The sequence below is a fragment of the Mauremys reevesii genome, linkage group 1, assembly GCF_016161935.1.
Source record: "Mauremys reevesii isolate NIE-2019 linkage group 1, ASM1616193v1, whole genome shotgun sequence".
Classification (NCBI taxonomy): domain Eukaryota; kingdom Metazoa; phylum Chordata; order Testudines; family Geoemydidae; genus Mauremys; species Mauremys reevesii.
In genome coordinates this window covers 43891029-43912832 of record NC_052623.1, presented here as the reverse complement: position 1 = coordinate 43912832, position 21804 = coordinate 43891029, and the positions used below count along the sequence as shown (strand labels likewise).

The following is a 21804-nucleotide window of genomic DNA, read 5'->3' as shown; positions in this document are numbered from 1 at the left end:
ATGCTCTTTTTAGCACTCTAGCTTAAGTGGAGCTAGCATGTGTCTGTCTATCCAGGCTGGAAGGCATGCTCCCAGCTGCAGTGTAGACATACCCTTACAGTAGGTCTTCACCACTGTTCCCTCTAATTTTTCCAACACATGTGCAGAATGAATTTTGTTACGTGCACCAATATGGAGGCAATGTGTGACATATCACCTTCATACTGGTGCACATAAAATTAATGTGGTGGGGGATGGGGCTGAGGGGTTCGAAGTGTGGGAGGGGGCTCAGGGCTGGGGTGTAAGGGCTCCAGCTGGGGATGCAGGCTCTGCGGTGGAGCCAGGGATGAGAGGTTTGGGGTGCAGGAGAGTGCTCCGGATCTAGAGCAGGGAGAGAGGATTCCCCCCAGCAGCAATGGGGGGGGCGGAGAAGATGCACCTCTCCCCGCTCCGGGGCCAGGGCCACCTGGTTTCCTGCCACGCATCTCCCGGCTGCCGGGGCAGGTCCGGCTGGGGCTGCCTACATTTCAGCTGCCCGGGTTCCTGCCTGCCTGGCACTAATTAGGCTGCTGCGTGGCTGCGCAGCTTACAGGGAACTTAGGTCTTCAGTGCAGAGTTTACGAGTTAGCCACGCTCCAGTTACTTCTCCTGAGTTAGCCAACCCACACTGGGGGAAAAAAAAAAAAAAAGAAAGAAAGAAAACCTGCACACTAGACTTGCTGCATCCACATTGTTCCTGCACTTACTTGGGCCATTCTGTGTGCTGCAGTAAAATAAGCCACAATACAAATTATTTCCCACTGAATTGTCTGTCTGTTCTGGGCACATAAGAAAATTTTGGGAAGGCATCAAGGGACTAGTAGTATTTGAGTGGAGCTAGCCTGAGCCTAGATGATAGTGGTTGTTTCAACAGCTAGTGAGTTGTGCTAACTTGAGTTTTATATCCCAATGGGTTAGCCAACTCATATTATCACTCATCAACTCCTGCTAAAGGTTTGAGTGGGGACCAGGCTAGAGTAGGGCAACATTCAAGTTATAACTTGAGTCAACTCTGCAGTGAAGAGAAGCTCATAAAGTTAATTGAATATACACATTCATTTTTAGGGATGCGATTCTGTCATGAAGGTCATGGAGCAGCAGCCAGCCCCGGAGCCACCAGAGCAGCACTCTGACTGCTAGCCCCCCACTCTGGGTATTTTAATAAAGGTCAGGGACAGATTGCGGCTTCCATGAATTTTTATTGCCCACAACCTGTCTCTGACTTTTACTAAAAATACCCATGACAGAATCTTAACCTTATTTATCATGTTAAGCTTGCTTTAAAAAAAAAACACCAAAAAAAAAACCACACGACTAGTGAGATTACCTTTTTGTACCACACAGATTAAAAAAAACCCCAAACACCTTAGTATATAAAATAGTATATAAGAATGGTATCTCAGATAACACTGACAAGATTAGTTTTTGTCTTCTTCACATTATCTGAAAGCTCCTTTTAGTTGCTTAATACTAGATTTCAAATTGCAAATAATTCTACAACAGACCTTGACATGTTTGTGGAACAAACACTTACCTCACAGTCAACACACTCTACTATACTTGACTCCTGTGTTACCGATAAACACAATTCACAAAAGATATGTCCACACTGTAATGCATGATGACGAGCTCCTGATGAAATCAAGTCTATAAATTAGCAAAATCCAGATTTACTGCTCGAGTCTTTTACAGTTACCAACAAAAAGTGACTGTTGCCATATTTAAAGTATAGCTACACAATCTTGCAAAAGCATTCATCTTGCTGATGAAGTAATCCAGCAGCATTTTCAGGACAATCTTACAGTTTCAGAGAGAAAAGGTGGAGGAGGTAATATCTTTTATTGGATCAACTTCTGTGGTGAGAGAGACAAGCTTTCAAGATTACACAGAGCTCTTCTTCAGGTCTAATATCCTGGGACCAACATAGGTAGAACACTGCACACAACGTTATAGTTTCAGGCATTTATAAAGCTTATAAAAAATAATGGTACTCCAAGAAAAAGCCAGGTGCACAGAAAGACCTGTGCCTCCCATAGTCTAGCAGTAACAGCAGCAGTTTCCCCGTCTTTGCAATTTTCTCTAAGGCTCAAAATAAACCACAGTGAAACTGACTAAGCTCCAGTCAGTTGCTGATGTACTAAAGTTGGGTGATCACTGAATTGTACAGAAAGGAAATTTTACAAATACAGGGATAACCCAGGGGAAAAGCAGCAATAAGCAGCAACAACAACACAGGCATTAAAAGTATCTGTTTAGCTAGTACCTGTAAAACTACTGATTTAAGATAAACAGACATAAGCCAGGTTTATGCTAACATAAAAAGATTATCCACACATATAATTGCACCAGTTTAGCTAACTCAGCATAAAATCACTCTAGTAATTGAAGTGTCACACAAGTTTGTGTATGATCTAGTTCTAAAAATATTATCCCTTTGTGCTCAGAATTGTTTTGGACTCTTAATACATGAGTTTCTTTTTGGAGAGACTGTTTCAAACTCTTCACTTTTAACATAAAAAAGCCATTCTACTGCAGATTGTTAAACTACACTGATTTATTGTAAAAGCCTAACTGAAACAATACACAGCTAGTGTCTATTAAAGTCATTACATTCAGCACTGTAAGATAGGTATTACATATTTTCTCCCATAGGTGCCAACTTCACGGGCTCAAGCACCCACAGAGAAAAAATAGGGGGTGCTCAGCACACACGGAGCTGACCTGGACTGCTATTCTGATGGCTCTGGGGCTGGCCACCAAACAGCCCTTCAGTGGCTGGCCCTGCACCCCCCCATCAGCTCTTCAGCAGATCAGCTGTTGAGTGGGGCTGCTCTGCCACTCACCCTTCTCTGCTCCATCCTCCCCACACTGCCCTTAAGGCAGGAGGGGGCAGAAAGGAACAAGAGGCAGGGAGGCATTCAAGGGTGGGGATGAAGTAGGGCAGGAAGAGGTGGAGTGGGGGTGGGACCTCAGAGGACAGACTGAGGAGGTGTGGGGTACTCACTAGCAAAACCAAAAGTCAGCTCTGTGCCAATGTTTTCTTCTGTAGCCCTGCATTTGGACATGAATGGCATTCATATACCACAGTGATGCACATTTCTAAAGTGCCTAAAATGAACAGGACAAAGGAGGGAGAGGGGAGAAGGTCCACCGTCACACAAATACATACTTACTCTTACGTCCATTATAAGTACTCAGCATATCCGTATTTGGTCTCCTTTCCCCAACTCCAGATTTTGTTTCTTTTTAGTGACCTTCATCCATGTGCACCCCCATCCCATGCTGAAGACAATGTCCGGGGGCAGCAGGACCAGGCTTCTCAGGGTAGGTGGGAGTGGGACTCTGACCTGATCACATGCCCGGTCACAGGGCAGTAGGGTGACCAGATGTCCCAATTTTATAGGGACAGTCCCGATTCTGGGGTCTTTTTCTTATATAGGTTCCTATTACCCCCCACCCCCATCCTGATTTTTCACATTTGCTGTCTGGTCACCAGAAGCCAGACTGTGCCCCCCAGCACTGAAGCGCCCTGTACAGGCAAAGGCGGGCGGTGGAAGGCCCAGGGCTGGCAGGCAGCGGGAGGAACATGCCAGGCCACAAGCTGCGGCATCTTCCGGAGCCTCTCCCAGCAGCACCGCTACCCTCCGGCGAGGGGAAGCTTATGAGCCCGGCACGAGGGAGACGCCAGGGCCGAGGAACCTGGGCAGCGGGAGGCCTAGCGTCGTGCGGGCCGGGGCAGCGCACCAGGAGCCTCTCCCGCCAACGGCTGAAGGAGCCGCGGGGGAGGGGGCGGGGCAGCCCCGCGCTCCGCGCTCCCCGCCCTGGGTCCGGCTAACTGAACGGAGACGTGAGCCGAGTTGGCCCGCGCGCGGCCGCAGAGGCCCGAGGGGGAGCCGTTGGGACCCGCCTCTCAGGAGAAGGGCCCGCAGTGCTCGGCCCCCTCTCACCTTGGGAGACAATTGTTCCGCGTCGCGAGCACCCGACACACAGCAGCGCCCGGGGCCGCCGCCCTTGGAGCTCCTCCCGCGCCGCAGCCATCTCGCGCCTTCCCACCAGCAGCACGCGGACCCTAGCAACAGCCAGCACGGCACGTGACCCTCAGCCACCAGCCAATAGCAGCCGTCCTCACTTCGCTCAGCAGCCAATCATCACGTGGTGGGCGAGGCCTGCCACAGGGCGAGGCCTCTTCTCTGTTCCTAGGCAGAGAAACCACCAAGTGGGCTCTGGGGAAGTACTGGGGTCAGGTTATTCAGCAAGCCCAGGGGGATGGTCAGCAACAGAATCAGGGCTTCTGAGTCCCCACCCAGTGCACTGGGCCACCCTGCCATGAGACTGCTGAGCTTCCTGGGGTAGAGCAGTCACTGGTCACCACATTTGTGCCATGATAGAAAATTGCCCGTATCTGCCCCATAGTGGTCATGAAACCACATGGCTTAAAAATATAACTTAGAAGTTGAAGGGATTAGTGCCAATGTTATAAAGTCTATTTTTTTAAGATACAAGTGTTTTCTTTGGTTAGAACAGATCAAATAATATGTATGGGTTGAATAAATTATTCAATGTCATTTCTGTTGCTCTTATTTTGGTTTTGATTAGCATGGACTTGAATCCCATAGGTTTCTGTTTCAAGTCAACTAAAACAAAACAGTCAAACCTGTTGCCGGCACAGAGGCCCGAGGACAGCAACAGTGGTTTGTTGCCCAGTGTGCTTCGCTTCAATAAACACACCAAGGTGGAGAAGCAGACAAAGTTTATTTGAGCCCAAATAAGGTGCAAGGGAGACATAGCAATCTCAAATCCTGCACACAGATACAAGCCGTTTTTCCCTTCTTATACATGAATTCAGCTAAGCATTCCCATTACCCCCCACACTCCTCCCCCTTACCCCCTCCCGTCTATTTTTCTATAGCAAATACATCATGCAAGTAGCAATTACACTAAGCAGGTTAAATCATACTTGGCAAAAACCACTTTAGCTCGTTAGTAACTCTTCTGTGAACAGTTATCTTGTTTTACTTCTTTGAGCAAGCAGGCCTCATTATAGCAGGCCTCATTATTACCTTCTGGTACAGGCGTTGTAACTGATAACCATTCTTTGTTGCCGGCCTGTTAGGTCAATTAAAGTTCAAACATAAACATGGAAGCGCTTTGGTCAGACATGGAGTGACTTTAGTTCATTCAGGCCTAATACAGATGCCTGATGACACCAACAATTCCCCCCTTTGAGAATACTCAACAAACCTTTTGGCTGAGTTTTCTCAAACTTTGAGGCCAAAAAGCAATTAAGCTCTAGGGAGCTGGGGTTAGTAATGAGGGGGTATTCAGTTCCACATGCATTCTCCCCATGGACCCAGCAGGATTTGGTATGTGGGAGCCCACACCCACCCTAACCGATCCAAATGTTTGGAAGGAGCACTGTGAATGTCCACACTTCCACCCAGAAAGTGTCCAAGTATGTCTTCATGACCACAGATCAGATGGTACTCCTGATATGTCTGTAAGGGCAGTGGGCCAAGTCTGGTGCTCAAGATCACTCCGAATGGCCATCAGCTGGTCATTCAGGAAATCCTGAATTTCCAAACATACTAGATCCCACTGCAATGCCTTCCCAGCCTCAGTGATATTTAATACCATTTCTGTCAGTAACTTCTGGGTCATAGAACTAAGGGTGGAAATGACATGTAACTCACCAACTCCAGCCTGTACTTGGGATAGCTGAGCTTCAGAAATAAGGCTAGTGGCCCTTTCTAGTTGGCCCAATTTCTTATCATGTTCTTGACCTTTAAGAATATTCCAAATGGCTGCTACACTATTGGCCCCAGCCCACAGGGATCTGCTCAATTTCCTTTTTTTCCAGAGGAAATAACCCAGGTTCTCTGTTGTGCTAATCTAATGGCAGCCCCGTGTGAGCAATTTGGGTATGTAAAAGTGATCTAAAAACTAGATAAGGGCAATACATGCTGAAGGATTTATCCAAAACACAGGACGCAGCCTGTAGAATAAACCCCAAAATCCAATTAATACCACATTCCCAAGCATGGGTCCCACAAGTTTCTTCCTGCCAGTGTATAATTCCTTGGGTTTTTTCACCAGGGTCAGTTCTCAAAGTCCTTTTTAGTCAGGAATTCCTGGACTTTGGCAATGTCAGTGGAGTGAGTGTTCTATCTTCTCTCCCGAAACAGTCGTGGTTCAGCACCCTACAGGGGAGATTACCAGGACATCACCCTGTAATGGTTTTGCTTCTTCTAGAAAAGTTCAAAGGCACAATAGATTTGTCAGTGGACAAGGGAGAGGTTACGAGCACGTCACCTTGTCCTTTTTCCTGCTGTCCAGAAGGCACAGTGGAGCTAGAAGGAGAAATAGGCTAATCATCAGTAGGAGAATTCTCCTGAGGTGGAGGGGTCTTCTTGCAGTGAGAATCCTGGGTCCAGGCAGTCAGTCTTTGGCACTTCACAGCGGTGTCGGTAGTCAGCAGGACTCAATAAGGGCCTTTCCAGCGTGGAGCCAAAGCAGTCTTTTGCTGGTGGGCCTTTACATTGATCCTGGTTCCAAGGAGTAGCAGGGCTGCTAGGGTCTTCGGATAGTGCTTCTTTACCTGTGAGAAAAAAAACCTAACACACTTCATTAGTGCCTGGCAGATCTCATAGCCGCGTGGGCAAATTTAAGTCCCCCCCCTTTTCTTGGTTGTTAGCCAAGTCTTAGCTGTGAGCAGTGTCCTTGAATGGGGCTGGCGCCTTATCCTTAGACTGAGCATGTTAGCTAATTTTTTCCCCTCAGTTAACTCGTTCTTTTTCCTTTTTTTTTCTTCTTAACCTACAAAGGAAACTTTTACTTTTTACTTATACACCTTTTGTTAACAATGAACACATACACATTGCCGTTATACAGTACATTGGTCTTATTAGTTAATGTATGCCACATATACCCTTCTACTAAATTAACCTTATTACAGAGCTTTGGAACAACAAGCCAGGACAAGCACACCCACTTTGATGAGTTCACTCAATATAACCTCTAGTCCAATAGCTTCCCACCATCCCCAGCCCTCTGGCTAGAAATCTGAGGTAGCCAGAAGGATCCCATGTACAATATGGGGAGTGGGTTAACTTTTCATGTCCTTGCTTCCAAAGACTGTTAGTATGCAAATTTTAATAACAATTTTCAATTAAAAGATTTGGCCAATAAAGTTTCTCTTTCTCTTAAGGAAATGTACTAGACTTTAGTATATCACATTTTTCCTGATGTATTCAAACACTTTGTATTCTAAGTTGAACAAAACAAGTACCTGCATTCCAGTCCAACCCTTTTACTTGATTTCAAACCAGACCATCCCATGAAAATATTAAACACAACAATTCTGGCCACGAGACAAACACCACAAGACAGAACATAGAACACAAAACATAATTTTTACTGTGCCAGCAAATCATGGTACGTTGAATGCTGTTCAGCTGGCATTAGTTTTCTCTAATTATCTGAAAGACAAAAACAGAGGTCTACCCCTTCTGGGCAGTCAATCCTTGCTTAAAATATACAAATACCCTTGTTGATTTCAGGCAAAACAGGGGAATTACCCCATATTTTCTTGTATGTGTTTTACAGGCAGCCCAGGTTTCAGTGGCTTCTACCTTATCAGTTAGATAACTTACATTAATACAGATGCTTTCTGGCTTGCTTTTTACTCTTAACTCCTGCTTTTAAACACTGAAAAAAAACATCACCACTTATAGTGCCTTAAAGCCTAATAAAATTTCAATTACATAGCACTGTATACATTCATTAGCTAATTCAACTAAATAATTCATAGCCAAATGATTACAATTTAATAATTTCTTTGCCTGAATTTATTTACAAACATTTCAAAGACACCAAGAACTTTTCTCTTTAGCATTTTTACAAGGTTCAACTGCTGTTCCCTCCAGCAACTACAGAGTTAACTTTTCACTCTGCCTTAAATCACTTACTTACTCCTTCTTTCCACTATACCCTCAACAGTTTCCAACCTGTTTTCCAGTCTCTCTCTCTGTTGCCTGCCCGCCTGGGCCCAATCCTGCTTTTCTCGCTGAACCGTCCCTTTCATGGGTACCAACTTATTCCACTACCAGTTTAGCTAGGAGGGTGGGCTTCTCAACTAGCCCCCACCCTTCTGGTCTTTTTCCTAAAACATTTTTACTTACAAGACTACCCGAGTCCTCCCTTTTTTCCAACTACTTTATTGCCCAGTCCCGCTACAACTGGGGGTAGATCCACATGCCACCCTTCCCGGTCAACCAGGGTGGAGAGAGGAATGCTAAACTCCTCCCCAGTTCTCAGACTTACTGCGGCTGAGAGTGGGCACACCTTTAATTATGCAATCCTCAACATATAACACCAACAGTACCAAACAAAGCAAACATAAAATAACAAGGGTAAAACAGATAGATGGTGTAAATTCTGCAGGGCTCCCCCATTCTCTATTGCTCACCAAACTGTGACAAATTTCTGTTACCAATTTATCCCTCATGTCAGGTGATCAGGCTGACACTGCAGGACGTTGGGGGAAGATAAAACACACCATATAACCGAATTTTAAAGCTTCATTAAAAATAATAAAACAACAATGGAGAGTGTTGGGAATGCTCCCACATCTCTCAAAAAAGTATAAATGCCCCAAGCCTTAAGCCACTTTAATACTCACACATATCCAGACCGTTCACGTCTGTATATAACATTCAGAGAAGGGGAATAGCCGGACGGGAGATTATCCTGTATACAGCTTGTCCAGAATTTCCAACATGCTTCCGCTCTTGGGAGGGCTGTTCTTTTACACCCTGGAATTTCCTGCGGCGTCTCTTTCAGAGATTCCAGTCCAGGTCAGCTGCCTATGGCTTCTCCAGTTTCACCAAGCCACACCAGCTCCGGGGTTGCAAAGACTGTTGGATCTCACTGAACAGTTAAGCTTTGCAAATGCAATCTCAGTTCTGTAACTTGTATTGCCTTTGGTTTGCCTCTGTCTCTATTTTCCACAGCCAGCTGGGGCTGAAAGCAGTTTTTCTTTGCACTTAGCATAGTCTGTGCTGATTCTTGACCTTGTACGCAGAGCAGCTTTCTCTTTATCTCTGGGCTAAGCTGAATTTCAAATTAACCCGTTCCTAGACAAATTGCTTACACTATGTCAGAGGCTTTTCTTTGGTGATTAAAAGCTCCTCTGAGATGTATGATCTTATCTAGATTGAAGGTACCTTCTAATGGGCATTGTTTAGATAGATTTTCACGCGTGTAAAGATTTCAATTTTCTAAATACCTGCAGGTTTTAGGACCATAATGTACGTACATGTAACATGCTGGGGTACCCTTAGGGGGTGAGGTGGAATGTTTAGACTGTCCCTCTCCCATTTTCCACTTACACACACAGAGAGGGTGCCCTGTCCGCGCTAGCGGCACATAAACTAAGGATCTCTCCCTACAGGGCACTCACACAGGAGAGACTAATGAGGATGACCACGACTCTCCTACACCTCCCTTCAGCAAAGAGTGTCGGCTAGTCTCTGGGAGATGGCACCGCTTACTCTGATTGCGTCCAGTGAGATGATCAGACTGTCAGTAGCCCACACAGAAAGGAGAGGGGAGGGAAGATGGGTTCACACACTCCTAGACCCAGGAAGCTTCCTCGCCGGACGATGCCAGGCCGAGTCAGCCCACCGTGGGTCGGATTTCCTAAAGATCCACTAGTTACCGGGCTTGCGTTAGAGTAGTCCTGATCACGAGCTTTCGCTTCACAGGGTACTCTGGGCATCTTCCGGTAACAGTCACTCACACTGGTATACACACACACACACACACACACACACACACACCAAGGCCATTATTTCCTATTACCACGATGCATCTTATCTTGCTGCACAGTCAATAAGTTCAGATTGCGTGAGCCCAACAGAGACAGACGTCCCCACGGACAGTTCTCCTCTCAGTGCAGCTCTGGGGCATATGATGGGGGATTTTTACAAGAGCTCTCCATACAAACAGCTTCAGAAGCTACCTGTTCACTGACAAAACAGGAGTAATTGAAGGATCGTGTTATAATTAAGTGATCCTTCTAGTGGCCACCTTTCCTGGCTCTCTAGCTGATACTGAGGCCAGTCTACTGTACAAAATCTTTTCAGTTTGCTTTTAGTCAATGGATCTGATTCAAACACTTTCCAATTCATCAGAATACATTCTAAGGGTGTACACCATGCCCTGCCTATACTCTGTTCCTGCCCCATACCTATGGGAAGACACTGGGCGTCCCCAGATCTTAACAGGCAAACAAAAGGTTAACAGCACTGGACTGTTCCTACCTTATCCACGGGACCGGTTCCTCACCGTCGCCCACAACAGCTTCTCCACTACTCGAGCGCGTTGCACCGTTGTGTCTTCCAAGGTCGGCCTGACGCGTCTCTGCCGAGGCCCCTGGTAAAGACACCGGTGCGCGCTGGGCGTTGGCTGTGACCATCGTCCGCCGGCCATTGGAGGAGTCCGGGCAAGGCACAATTTTGCCTCGAGCCCACCCAGGGACGCCAAAACTGTTGCCGGCACAGAGGCCTGAGGACAGCAACAGTGGTTCGTTGCTCAGTGTGCTTCGCTCCAATAAACACACCAAGGTGGAGAAGCAGACAAAGTTTATTTGAGCCCAAATAAGGTGCAAGGGAGACATAGCAATCTCAAATCCTGCACACAGATACAAGCCGTTTTTCCCTTCTTATACATGAATTCAGCTAAGCATTCCCATTACCCCCACACTCCTCCCCCTTACCCCCTCCTGTCTATTTTTCTATATCAAATACATCATGCAAGTAGCAATTACACTAAGCAGGTTAAATCATACTTGGCAAAAACCACTTTAGCTCGTTAGTAACTCTTCTGTGAACAGTTATCTTGTTTTACTTCTTTGAGCAAGCAGGCCTCATTATAGCAGGCCTCATTATTACCTTCTGGTACAGGCGTTGTAACTGATAACCATTCTTTGTTGCCGGCCTGTTAGGTCAATTAAAGTTCAAACATAAACATGGAAGCGCTTTGGTCAGACATGGAGTGACTTTAGTTCATTCAGGCCTAATACAGATGCCTGATGACAACAAACCCATCAAATGTCTCTTGGCTTCCATGACAAAGCCAGCAAAAATGGCAAGTTTACATGTGTTTTTTATGCAAATCCATAAGCCAGCCCAGGATTACTGCAAACTGAGGACAGGTCTACACTTAAAACACTGCTGTGCGCCACTGTAGCACATCAGTGAAGATGCTACTACACCAGCGGGAGAGCTTCTCCCATCAGCGTAATCAATCCACCTCCATGAGAGGCAGTAGCTAGGTTGATGGGAGAAGCATTCCTGTCCATATAGCACTGTCTAGACTGGGGATTAGGTCAGTATAACTGCATCACTTGGGTGAGGATTTTTCACACCCCATAGCGACATAATTATATTAATATAAGTTTATAGTGTAGACCTGGCCTGAGTTAAGGTTGTTTATTATTACTAAATTCACACAGCCCAGAATAAGACTAGCTTCCTACCCCAAATTCATAATTGGAGAACATAAATATATGTCTTGAGCCTACTACTTGAGTAGAGCTGTAGATGTGGCACAGACAAAGTTCAAAGTCCACAAGGTGGGTTTGCAAACTTTGCATAGCTACATATTAGGTTTTTGTAACTGGAATATTAATATTTCAATGAGTGGGGCAAATACCAAAACTGTATTTTGAGGGGGGAGCTGAAGGAGTCGATGGCAGTCCTTACTGCACAAGCACAGGGAGAGTATTCCAGGCACAGGGGTAGTGTGGAAGGAAGCATATACTTAGGAGTGAGAGGATACAAAGAGAAAGATACACATATTACCAAACCCATGATTAACCTGATCTGAGTTTAATAGAATGAAATACTGACTCCATTGAAGTCATGTGTAAAACTCTCATTGGAGCCAGGATTTCACCCAGGGTATGAAACAAAATCCAAAACTAGGCAAGTTTCAGTTGGTTTTGATTATATTTTACAGTAATGCCTATAGGCCTCAATTGGGATTAGGGTCCCATTTTTAAGGTGCTGTATATACAAAGACATGATCCTCACCAAAAAAATAATTACAATACAATAACAGTTTTGCACAAGTCTAAGCATGTAACAGTCATTGTTTAAGTGTTAGTTGCATGACTGTGCTGTGAAGGGCCACATTTTCCAATGTCCCTAGGATAGCAACAATCCTAAAGTTGCTTCTGCTTGTAGAAGTAAATGCTAGGTTGTATTGCTTCTGTGACAGTCAACTCTTTGGTGAGGGGTGTGCCTATATTTGCTTATTGTCTGGGCTTCAGATATATTCTATAGATGAATGAACAAGTTTAACTATAAACAACTTCATATATTAGATACCATTTTACTGCCTATTAATTTATTCAAATGTATGAAAGTATCTATAGGTGCATATCCTATGCTCTATGCCTATTCCACAAATTAAGATGAAAAATATGATAAAGGACTTGTAACAGCATGAGCTGCTGCTTTAATAGTCTCGTAGGGGGACAGGGAGCAGCTGACCCTACCCCAGAAAGAAGCCCAGCAGACAGGTGTTGGGAATCAGCTGACACAGTTGATTAGCACCTCCTGAGTGGCACACACTCTCAGTTGGAATAAAAAGAAGAGCTCAGGCATTGGGGGGGAGTGAGCTAAGAGAGGGTATTTTCTGGTAAATAGAACAGATTGTAGAGCTTGTGAAGTCCCCATCAGGTTGGAAAGTGCTAGACCTGGTAGCTACTGGAGTCTAGAGAACCTGAGTCTGAACCTGTAACCAGACAGTTGTTAGTGTTGCTTTTTGTATGCTTTCTTTGCTTGGATCTGAAGATAACAAACAGAGCCATGAAAGAGACAGAAACCTAACTTTGGTGTAGCTAGTTGTCTGTCTATCCCTGGCTGGTGACTAGGGACACCAACCTACAGGACTCTGTATAAATATGCACCAACACTTCATCCATTAGTACATCCCTCCCCAAAAGCCTGAGAGAGGAAAATGGTAACACATTTTATAATTTCAACAAAAAACAATAGATATTCTCCTACATAGTTATCTAGAACCATTTTATGCATGTAATTTGCTCTTTAAAGAGCATGCAAACTCTGCATTGCTAAGTGTTTTTTTGTAAAATATAGATAAATGCTTAAAAAAAAGCCTTCTAAACTATAGCCACAAGATGGTAGCATGGATTAACTGTAGTTAGGTTCACTCTCAGTATCTTCACTGCAAAGAGAAGGTGTAATTATAGCAGTGTGAGTAGCCATACCCATGCTAATTTTAGCCAGACCAGGTAACAGTAGCTGTGAAGAAATGGCAGCACAGTAGTATCCAGAGTCCCTGTCATCTTGTTTTTGGGCAGCTACCCAGAGTACAAGCATGTGCCACTGCATCTTCACTACTATTGTTACCTGTGCTAGCTAGGCACATTCACTTTGCACTGAAGACATATCCCCTGACTAATACAGGTCCTACTTTTGTTTATTCACGAGCAATCCTATTAGCTTCATCAGCCTTTTCTGTACCAGAAAATGTGCTGTTACAAACATGAAGTTAAATACAATTTTGTCCTTAGTAGGGACAAGATACTCTCTATTTCAAATTGACCCCATGGATGAGAGTGCATGTTATGGGGTAGTATGCCCCTTAAGGGTAGTGGGGTCTAGTGGTCAGCTCACCCTGTCACATGGCATGGCCACTTAAGAGTCTGAAAGGTCCAATTATATATACAAGGACCTGGGAGATATTCAGAGTGAGGAAGTGGTTCCAAGAGTGAGAAGTGTTTGGAAGGAAATCCCATTACTGTTTCTTTAAGGGCCAGGAGTCCAGTAGTGGCTACCCTCTCCCCGCAGCCAACTGGGAATGAGCTGGGAGAAGGGGACCAGCACAAAGGTTGCATGCTCTCTCAGCCACCAGGAGATATCAGCAGGGAAAGGCTAACCTGTTGAGGACCCTGAAGTCTGATGGCTAATTAGGGAGAAGCTGGCAAAGGCCCTACAGCTGGCTAATCCTGAACTCAGCTCCAGGGAAGAGAGCTGGGGAGACTCCTGCTTAAGGAGAAATTGAGGGACTACTTAATATAATCCAGTTCCAAGAGGTGACCTGGAAATTCTTGCTTAAGTAAGCACTGAAAGGAGTAACCCAAAGAAGGAAGCAGGAAGGGTTCCAGCAAGGGCAGTGGGTATAATAGGCCAGGGGAAGTTCTGCCTCCCCCAGCACTGCCGCAGCCACCAGATCCCCAGTTGTGGGGTTTGGCAGCAAAGTTTTTGCTTTATTATGCGCCATGCAGGTTCCAGGGTGGCTGAGGAGTGCCTGCTCAGTTGCCCCAGAACCTGCATGGGGCATATCAAAAGTGTCTTCTAACATGCTTTTCCCCTGGGTGGGTTAGGTCCAGTGAGTGGAGGCATGTAATGTTATTGACATGAACTGTAACCATAGAGATCATTGTTGCAACCACTGTTATATATTTGCAGCAGATATTGTACAAAGATTGTTGAGTGAGGTGTCTATGAAAAGGTTATGATTTGCTGGTTATGATTATGCTATCTGTATGCATGTATCATTTTTGTATTTGAAGTTATAAATATTGGCTATGTATTTGTATCTCAATGTGTTTGATTCTAAGTAGCATCAGCAAAGCATTTGGCCAGTTTATTGAGAAGGAACTCTTCAGATTAAGTGCCCAATCAGGAAACACTTAACTGACAATGGACCTTGGGAGACTCCAAGCCACACAAGAAGTCTTTCTGGGAACGTTCAAGGTAGCATGTGAGCAATGGCTGCTCTCCCTGTAAAGAACTGAGTCATGCTTGGGGGGCAGGGAAATAGCTCAGTGGTTTGAGCATTGGCCTGCTAAACCCAAGGTCATGAGCCCAGCCCTTGAGGAAGCCAGTTAGGGAACTGGGGTTAAAAAAATGTCTGGGGATTTGCCCTGCTTTGAGCAGGGGTTTAGACTAGATGATCCCCTGAGGCCCCTTCCAACCCTGATCTTATATGGGACTTACCTATCTGACTCCAAACTTCATCTTGCTGCTGTGGTTTTCCACAGTAAGAACAAAGGGGTGTCCTTCCACATGGCTCATGGCAGAGAACATAAAAAGCCCTGGAAACCCCTCCATTTTGTCCTCAATACTGCTTCTTACCTCTGGAGGAACTTTACTACAAACTGAAGCTCTAAACAAAGGACTGAATGACCCATCCAAGCTGTGGATATACTCCAGAGACTTGATTTGAACCTGCAGTTTATTCCATATGGGGGCTAATTTAGCTACAACGAGTCAGGAAAAAGATCTTGGCGTCATCATGGATAGTTCTCTGAAGATGTCCACGCAGTGTGCAGAGGCGGTCAAAAAAGCAAACAGGATGTTAGGAATAATTAAAAAGGGGATAGAGAATAAGACTGAGAATATATTATTGCCCTTATATAAATCCATGGTACGCCCACATCTCGAATACTGTGTACAGATGTGGTCTCCTCACCTCAAAAAAGATATTCTAGCACTAGAAAAGGTTCAGAAAAGGGAAACTAAAATGATTAGGGGTTTAGAGAGGGTCCCATATGAGGAAAGATTAAAGAGGCTAGGACTCTTCAGCTTGGAAAAGAGAAGACTAAGGGGGGACATGATAGAGGTATATAAAATCATGAGTGATGTGGAGAAAGTGGATAAGGAAAAGTTATTTACTTATTCCCATAATACAAGAACTAGGGGTCACCAAATGAAATTAATAGGCAGCAGGTTTAAAACAAATAAAAGGAAGTTCTTCTTCACGCGGCGCACAATCAACTTGTGGAACTCCTTACCTGGGGAGGTTGTGAAGGCTAGGACTATAACAATGTTTAAAAGGGGACTGGATAAATTCATGGTGGCTAAGTCCATAAATGGCTATTAGCCAGAATGGGTAAGAATGGTGTCCCTAGCCTCTGTTCGTCAGAGGATGGAGATGGATAGCAGGAGAGAGATCACTTGATCATTGCCTGTTAGATTCACTCCCTCTGGGGCACCTGGCATTGGCCACTGTCGGTAGACAGATACTGGGCTAGATGGACCTTTGGTCTGACCCGGTACGGCCTTTCTTATGTTCTTATGTTAATTACTTTGACCAATTTTAGCTCTCATCAATATTTCTTTATTTTTATGAATAAACTTTTAGATTCTAAAGGATTGGCAACACCATGATTTGTGGGTAAGATATGATTGGTATATTGGCCTGGGTCTGGGTCTGGGGCTTGGTCCTTGGGATCAGGAGAACCTTTTTTCTTTTACTGGAGTATTGGTTTTCATAACCATTCATCCCCATAAGGAGCAGTGCTGGTGGTGATACTGAGAAACTGGAGTGTCTAAGGGAATTGCTTATATGACTTCTGGTTAGCCAGTGGGGTAAATTCAAAGTCCTCTCTGTTTGACTGGTTTGGTGTGCAAAGAACCCCAGTCTTGGGCTGTGACTGCCCTGCTCTAAGCAATTTGTCCTGAATTGATACTCTCAGTTGTGTCCCACCAGAGGCTGCATCATTACAAGGCGCGGCATGGCTTCAGCCAGCCCTGGGATCCTCCGGATGGGGGGAAGCTCAGGGCTTCTCCTCCCAGCTGGGGAGGGGGGGGCAGGGAAGGCTCAGGGCTTTGGCCAGCCTGGGCAGGGGCTCCTCTGGGCAGGGGGTGGGGGAGGCTCAGGGCTTTTCCTCCAGCCAGGAGGCGGAAGCTCTGGGCTGCGGCTGGCCCGGGGCTCCTCCAGCTAGGGAAGGGGCTTGTGGCTCTGGCCACGGGGGGTCTCGGCAAGGGGTCTTGGGGCTCCAGCCGTGGGGAGTGTGCAGGCAGAAGGGGTGGAGCTGAAGGCTAGTCTCCCCCGAGGGGGGCTCCACCTGCTGTCCATGGGTCCCAGAAACAGGTGCAAGTCTCCTGAAGAAAGGAGCCAGAGATTGCTTCTTCTGCTACATTGCAAAGGAGGGGGGAGGAGCGAGGGCGCAGCGTGCTTGGAGGAGGGGGTGGAACTGGGCAGGAAGGGGCAGGGGTGGGAAGAAGTGGGGTGGGGCATTGGGGAAAGGGGTGGAGTGGGGATGGGGCTTGGGCAGAGCTGGGGGGAGTACCCCCCAGCAGATTAGAAACTCAGCACCTCTGGTTCAAAAGGTGTAACAGATACAAGTTTACTATGGCCTGGTCTACACTAGGACTTTAATTCGAATTTAGCAGCATTAATTCAAATTAACCGTGCACCCGTCCACACCAGGAAGCCATTTAATTCGACATAGAGGGCTCTTTAGTTCGAATTCTGTACTCCTCCCCGACGAGGGGAGTAGCGCTAAATTCAACATGGCCATGTCGAATTAGGCTAGGTGTGGATGCAAATCGAACTTAGTAGCTCCGGGAGCTATCCCACACAGCACCACTCTGTTGACGCTCTGGACAGCAGTCCGAGCTTGGATGCTCTGACCAGCCGCACAGGAAAAGTCCTGGGAAAATTTGAATTCCTTTTCCTGTCTGGACAGTTAGAATCTCATTTCATGGTTGGACATCGGGGCGAGCTCAGCAGCAGCGGCAGCAATGCAGAGCTCTCCAGCAGAGGAGTTCATGTAATCTCTGAATAGAAAGAGGGACCCAGCATAGAGTGACCGGGAAGTCTTGGATCTGATCGGTGTGTGGGGCGAGGAGTCTGTGCTTTCGGAGCTGCGCTCCAAAAAACGGAATGCAAAGACCTACGGGAAGGTCTCCAAAGCCATGAGAGACAGAGGATACAGGCGGGATGCAACGCAGTGCTGCATGAAAATCAAGGACCCCAGACAAGGCTACCAAAAAATCAAAGCGGCAAACGGACGCTACGGAGCCTGCCACCACTGCCCCACCAGTGACCATGGACTCTGACGATGGGACAGTGTCGACGGCCAGTTCCTCGGCAATGTTCGCGGACAGGGAAGATGAGGAAGGGTTTGTGGAGGACGAGGCAGGCGACAGCGCTTACAACGCTGGTTTCCCCGACAGCCAGGATCTCTTCATCACCCTCACGGAGATCCCCTACCAACCCTCCCCGGCCGTGAACCCAGACCCTGAATCAGGGGAAGGAGCAGTCGGTAAGTGCTTTAAACATGTAAACTTTTATTCTTAATATAACAGGAATCTGAAGTATGTGTAAAGGAGGTCTCTCTATATATGGGGATAGAACAGAAATCATCCAGGGAGATCTCCACGAAGCTCTCCAGGAGGAAATCGAAAAGCCTCCGCAGGAGGTTCCTGGGGAGAGCTGCCTTACTGGGTGCTCTGTGGTAGCACAATTTTCCGCGCCAGGCTTTATTGAGGTTTTCTGGGAGCATTGCCTCCATAATACTGGCAGCATAGGCCCCTGCTTTGTGCTGGCTTTCACGCAGCATGCACTCTCTATCTCCTTCAGTTACCCTCCTCAGGGCGATCTCGCTCAGCGACTCCTGCATCTAATTAGGAAAATTACCATAATATTACGCCTGGTCCAAAGTATTTTTAAAAAATCTCCGGACAGACGGCGTAGCAGAGAGTCAGCATGCTGCTGCGTGACAAGCGTAACGGCAAGCCAAAGAATCAAATGGACGCTCATGGAGGGAGGGGGGACTGAGGACACAAGGTATCCCACAGTTCCTGCAGTCTCCGAAAAGCATTTGCATTCTTAGCTGATCTCCCAATACCTGTACGGTCAAACACATTGTCCGCGGCGGTTCAGGGCATAGCTCGTCAATGTACCCCCCTCCCCCACCCCCAGAAGGAAAAGGAAAAGAAATCGTCTCTTGACTCTTAAATGTCACCCTATGTGTACTGAATGTTGCTGGTAGACGCGATGCTGCGGCACTGTACTGTAGCATCCTTCCCCACCCCCATGGGTGGCTGACGGTGCAATATGACTGATATCCGTCGTCATCATCATCAGCCTTGCTGTAGATGGTGTAGTGCAATACGACTGGTACCCGTCCTCGTCATCAGCCCATAAGTAGACGGCCTGCTAACTGTCTTCATCATAGCAACAGGGGGCTGAGCTCTATCAGCCCCCGCCCTTCATGTGTAAAGAAAAGATTCTGTACTGCCTGGACTGTCATAGCAGCAGGATGCTGTTTTCCTCTCCCACCACACTGCTTAATGTAGTGTCTGGACAATCATAGCAGCTGGAGGCTGCCTTCCCCTCGTTTCATTTCAGTAACAAGTCACTGTTTCTTATTCCTGCATTCTTTATTACTTCAGCACACAAATCAGGGGACACTGCAACGGTAGCCCGGGAAGGCTGGGGGAGGAGGGAAGCAACAGGTGGGGTTGTTCCAGGAGCACCCCCTGTGAATGCCATGCAGCTCATCATTCCTGCATAATCTGACACGGAGCGGCTGTGCTCTGTGGTTCTCTGAAACACTGGATCTCTACTACACTAGCCCCATCTTCTATGCAGGAATTATTCTATTTTTAGATACCATAAAGGAGGGATTGACTCGGGGAGTCATTCCCAGTTTTGTCTTTTGCGCCCCCGGCTGATCTCGGCCAGGGGCACCTATGAAGCAGCAGAAGGTACAATGCAATACGGCTGGTAACCATCATCACCTTGCCAATTTACATGGTAGATGGTACAATATGGCTGACAACCATCTGTGCTGTCATGCAAAAGCAAATGAATGCTGCTGTGTAGCGCTGCTGAATCGCCTCTGTCCGCGACATCTAGTACACATACGGTGACAGTGACAAAAGGCAAAACAGGCTCCATGGTTGCCACGCTATGGCGTCTGCCAGGGTAATCCAGGGAAAACTGGCTCGAAATGATTGTCTGCCGTTGCTTTCCCGGAGGAAGGAATGAGTGACTACATGTACCCAGAACCACCCGCGACAATGAAATTTGCACCATCAGGCACTGGGATCTCAACCCGGAATTCCAAGGGTTGGGGGACACTGCGATGGGGTGGAACAGGGGCTGAGTTTCTGCTTTCCGGATTGCCTGCAGCAGGAGTGCGCACGAGATAGGTGCTGTGCATGCTCTTGTTCACAGACACAGACTAGACTGTGTTCATTGTTCACAAAAATGTATCTTTGCAAGGAATTCACTCCCTTTTTCCCATCACACAGCTTCGACTGTCTCCAGACCTGCCACAGCATCCCCCTCACAGAGGCTGGCAAAGATTAGGCGGCGAAAGAAAAAGACACGGGACGAGATGTTCGCTGAACTTATGGGCTGCTCCCGAGACAAGGCGGACCAGCAGAGCCAGTGGAGGGAGACCCTCTCTCTGTACCAGCGCTCACACAGCGAACGGGAGGAGAGGTGGCGTGAGGAAGACAAGCCGGCGACTCAAACGCTGCTTGGACTAATGAGGGAGCAAACGGACACGCTCCGGCGCCTTGTGCATGTTCTGCAGGACCGCAGGCAGGAGGACAGAGCCCCCCTGCAGTGTATCTGCAACTGCCCTCCCCCGCCACAAAGTCCCATACCCCCCTCACCCAAAATAACCAGAAGGAAGGGCGCCAGGGGCCGTGAAAACTGTCACTGCACCCCAGCAGAGTGCTCAAGTACCCAAAAGCTCTCATACCCTAAATTTTGAGAAGTCCTTTCCTTCCCGCCTCACCCAAGCCCCCGTCCCAGTTTCATCCCCTAACTGTCTAGTTGATAATAAAACATACTTTTCTGTTAATTACTGTTTCCGTCATGTTCTTTTAGAGGAGACTGTGTTTGAAGGGGGGGAAGGGGGTTGGTAATTGGACAGGACAATCACCTTTACCAGGGTACAGACACGGGGGCAGGATCAGCAGCAGGTCACACACACAGTGCAGTCAGTAGGCACCCTGGTCGGTATGGGAGGTGGTTTGCAGGTTCTGTGTGGGTGGGGAGGGGGTACGTGACTTTGTAGCGGGGGAGGGGGGTTACAGATCTCATGCAACGGTCCCTGTCCTGGACCACAGAGCCACGCAGCAGAGGAATCTGTATCTGTCCTCCCCCGCCACAAGGCCACATAGCCCCCGCACACAGAGTCCCAAAAAGGAGGGATGGCAGGCTCTGTTGAAACAACCAGTCCGGCACTTCAGACCGCTCTGGGAGCAGGAGCCTGTCATTCCTCGAGTTTAGAGGCGGTCTTTACATCACCGCACACCCTACCCAGCACAGTCCACGTCCCAGTTTCAACCCTTTAACGCAAAGTCATCAATAAAGAAACCTTTGTAAAGTTACAGTGGAACATATATATTATTTTTAAACGTGTGTTGGAAGTGGGGGAAGCGGGGTGGACGGGGTATGTAACTGCAGATGCTAGTCAACAGTAACTTGGTAAAGAAACAGGGGCAGGTTCAGCTTCTCTGTAAAGAAACTGAACAGTCACAGGTCACGCTGCTCGCTGCTCGCTGCTCGCTGGTACTTGAAGAGTTCCTTGTCGCTGTGCAAGGCGCCTGCATAGGGCTTCACGAGGCAGGGCATTAGCGGGTAGGCTGGGTCCCCGAGGATCACTATAGGCATCTGCACATCCCAAGAGTTATTTTGTGGTCCGGGAAGAAACTACCTTCCTGCAGGCGTCTAAACAGAGCAGAGTTCCTGAAAACACGCACGTCATGAACTTTGCCTGGCCACCCGACGTTGATGTTGGTAACGTCCCCCATGGTCCACCAGTGCTCGCAGCACCATTGAAAAGTAGCCCTATTTCTCAGCAGCTGACTGTGGAAGAGGTGGACGATAAGGTGCGAGGAGTTGACAACGGCCATAACTGCAGTGGGCTCCATGCTCGCAGTGCTGTGGCGCCCGCGCTGTCACTGAGCAGAAAAGTGCACGAACAGATTGCCCGCAGGCGCT

The 21804-nt window shown here is 47.2% G+C and overlaps 1 protein-coding gene across 8 annotated transcripts in view; it reads right to left on the bottom strand.

The window, feature by feature from the left end:
- RNF17 (ring finger protein 17) overlaps window positions 1-4216 on the bottom strand; it is a 227700-nt gene extending 223484 nt beyond the window's left edge. For 2 of the 8 annotated variants that reach the window (XM_039498951.1, XM_039498969.1), the window contains exons 1-2: window positions 3966-4216; window positions 1553-1665 (exon numbers count right to left, since the gene is read on the bottom strand). In XM_039498951.1, the coding sequence (XP_039354885.1) occupies window positions 1553-1665; window positions 3966-4056 (204 nt within the window). In that variant the 5' untranslated portion in view covers window positions 4057-4216. Of the gene's footprint in view, window positions 1-1552; window positions 1666-3022; window positions 3127-3191; window positions 3433-3965 lie in introns of those variants that run through there. The other 6 variants (XM_039498908.1, XM_039498954.1, XM_039498925.1 and 3 more) reach the window with 5 other exon arrangements.
- Window positions 4217-21804: the final 17588 nt, after the last annotated feature.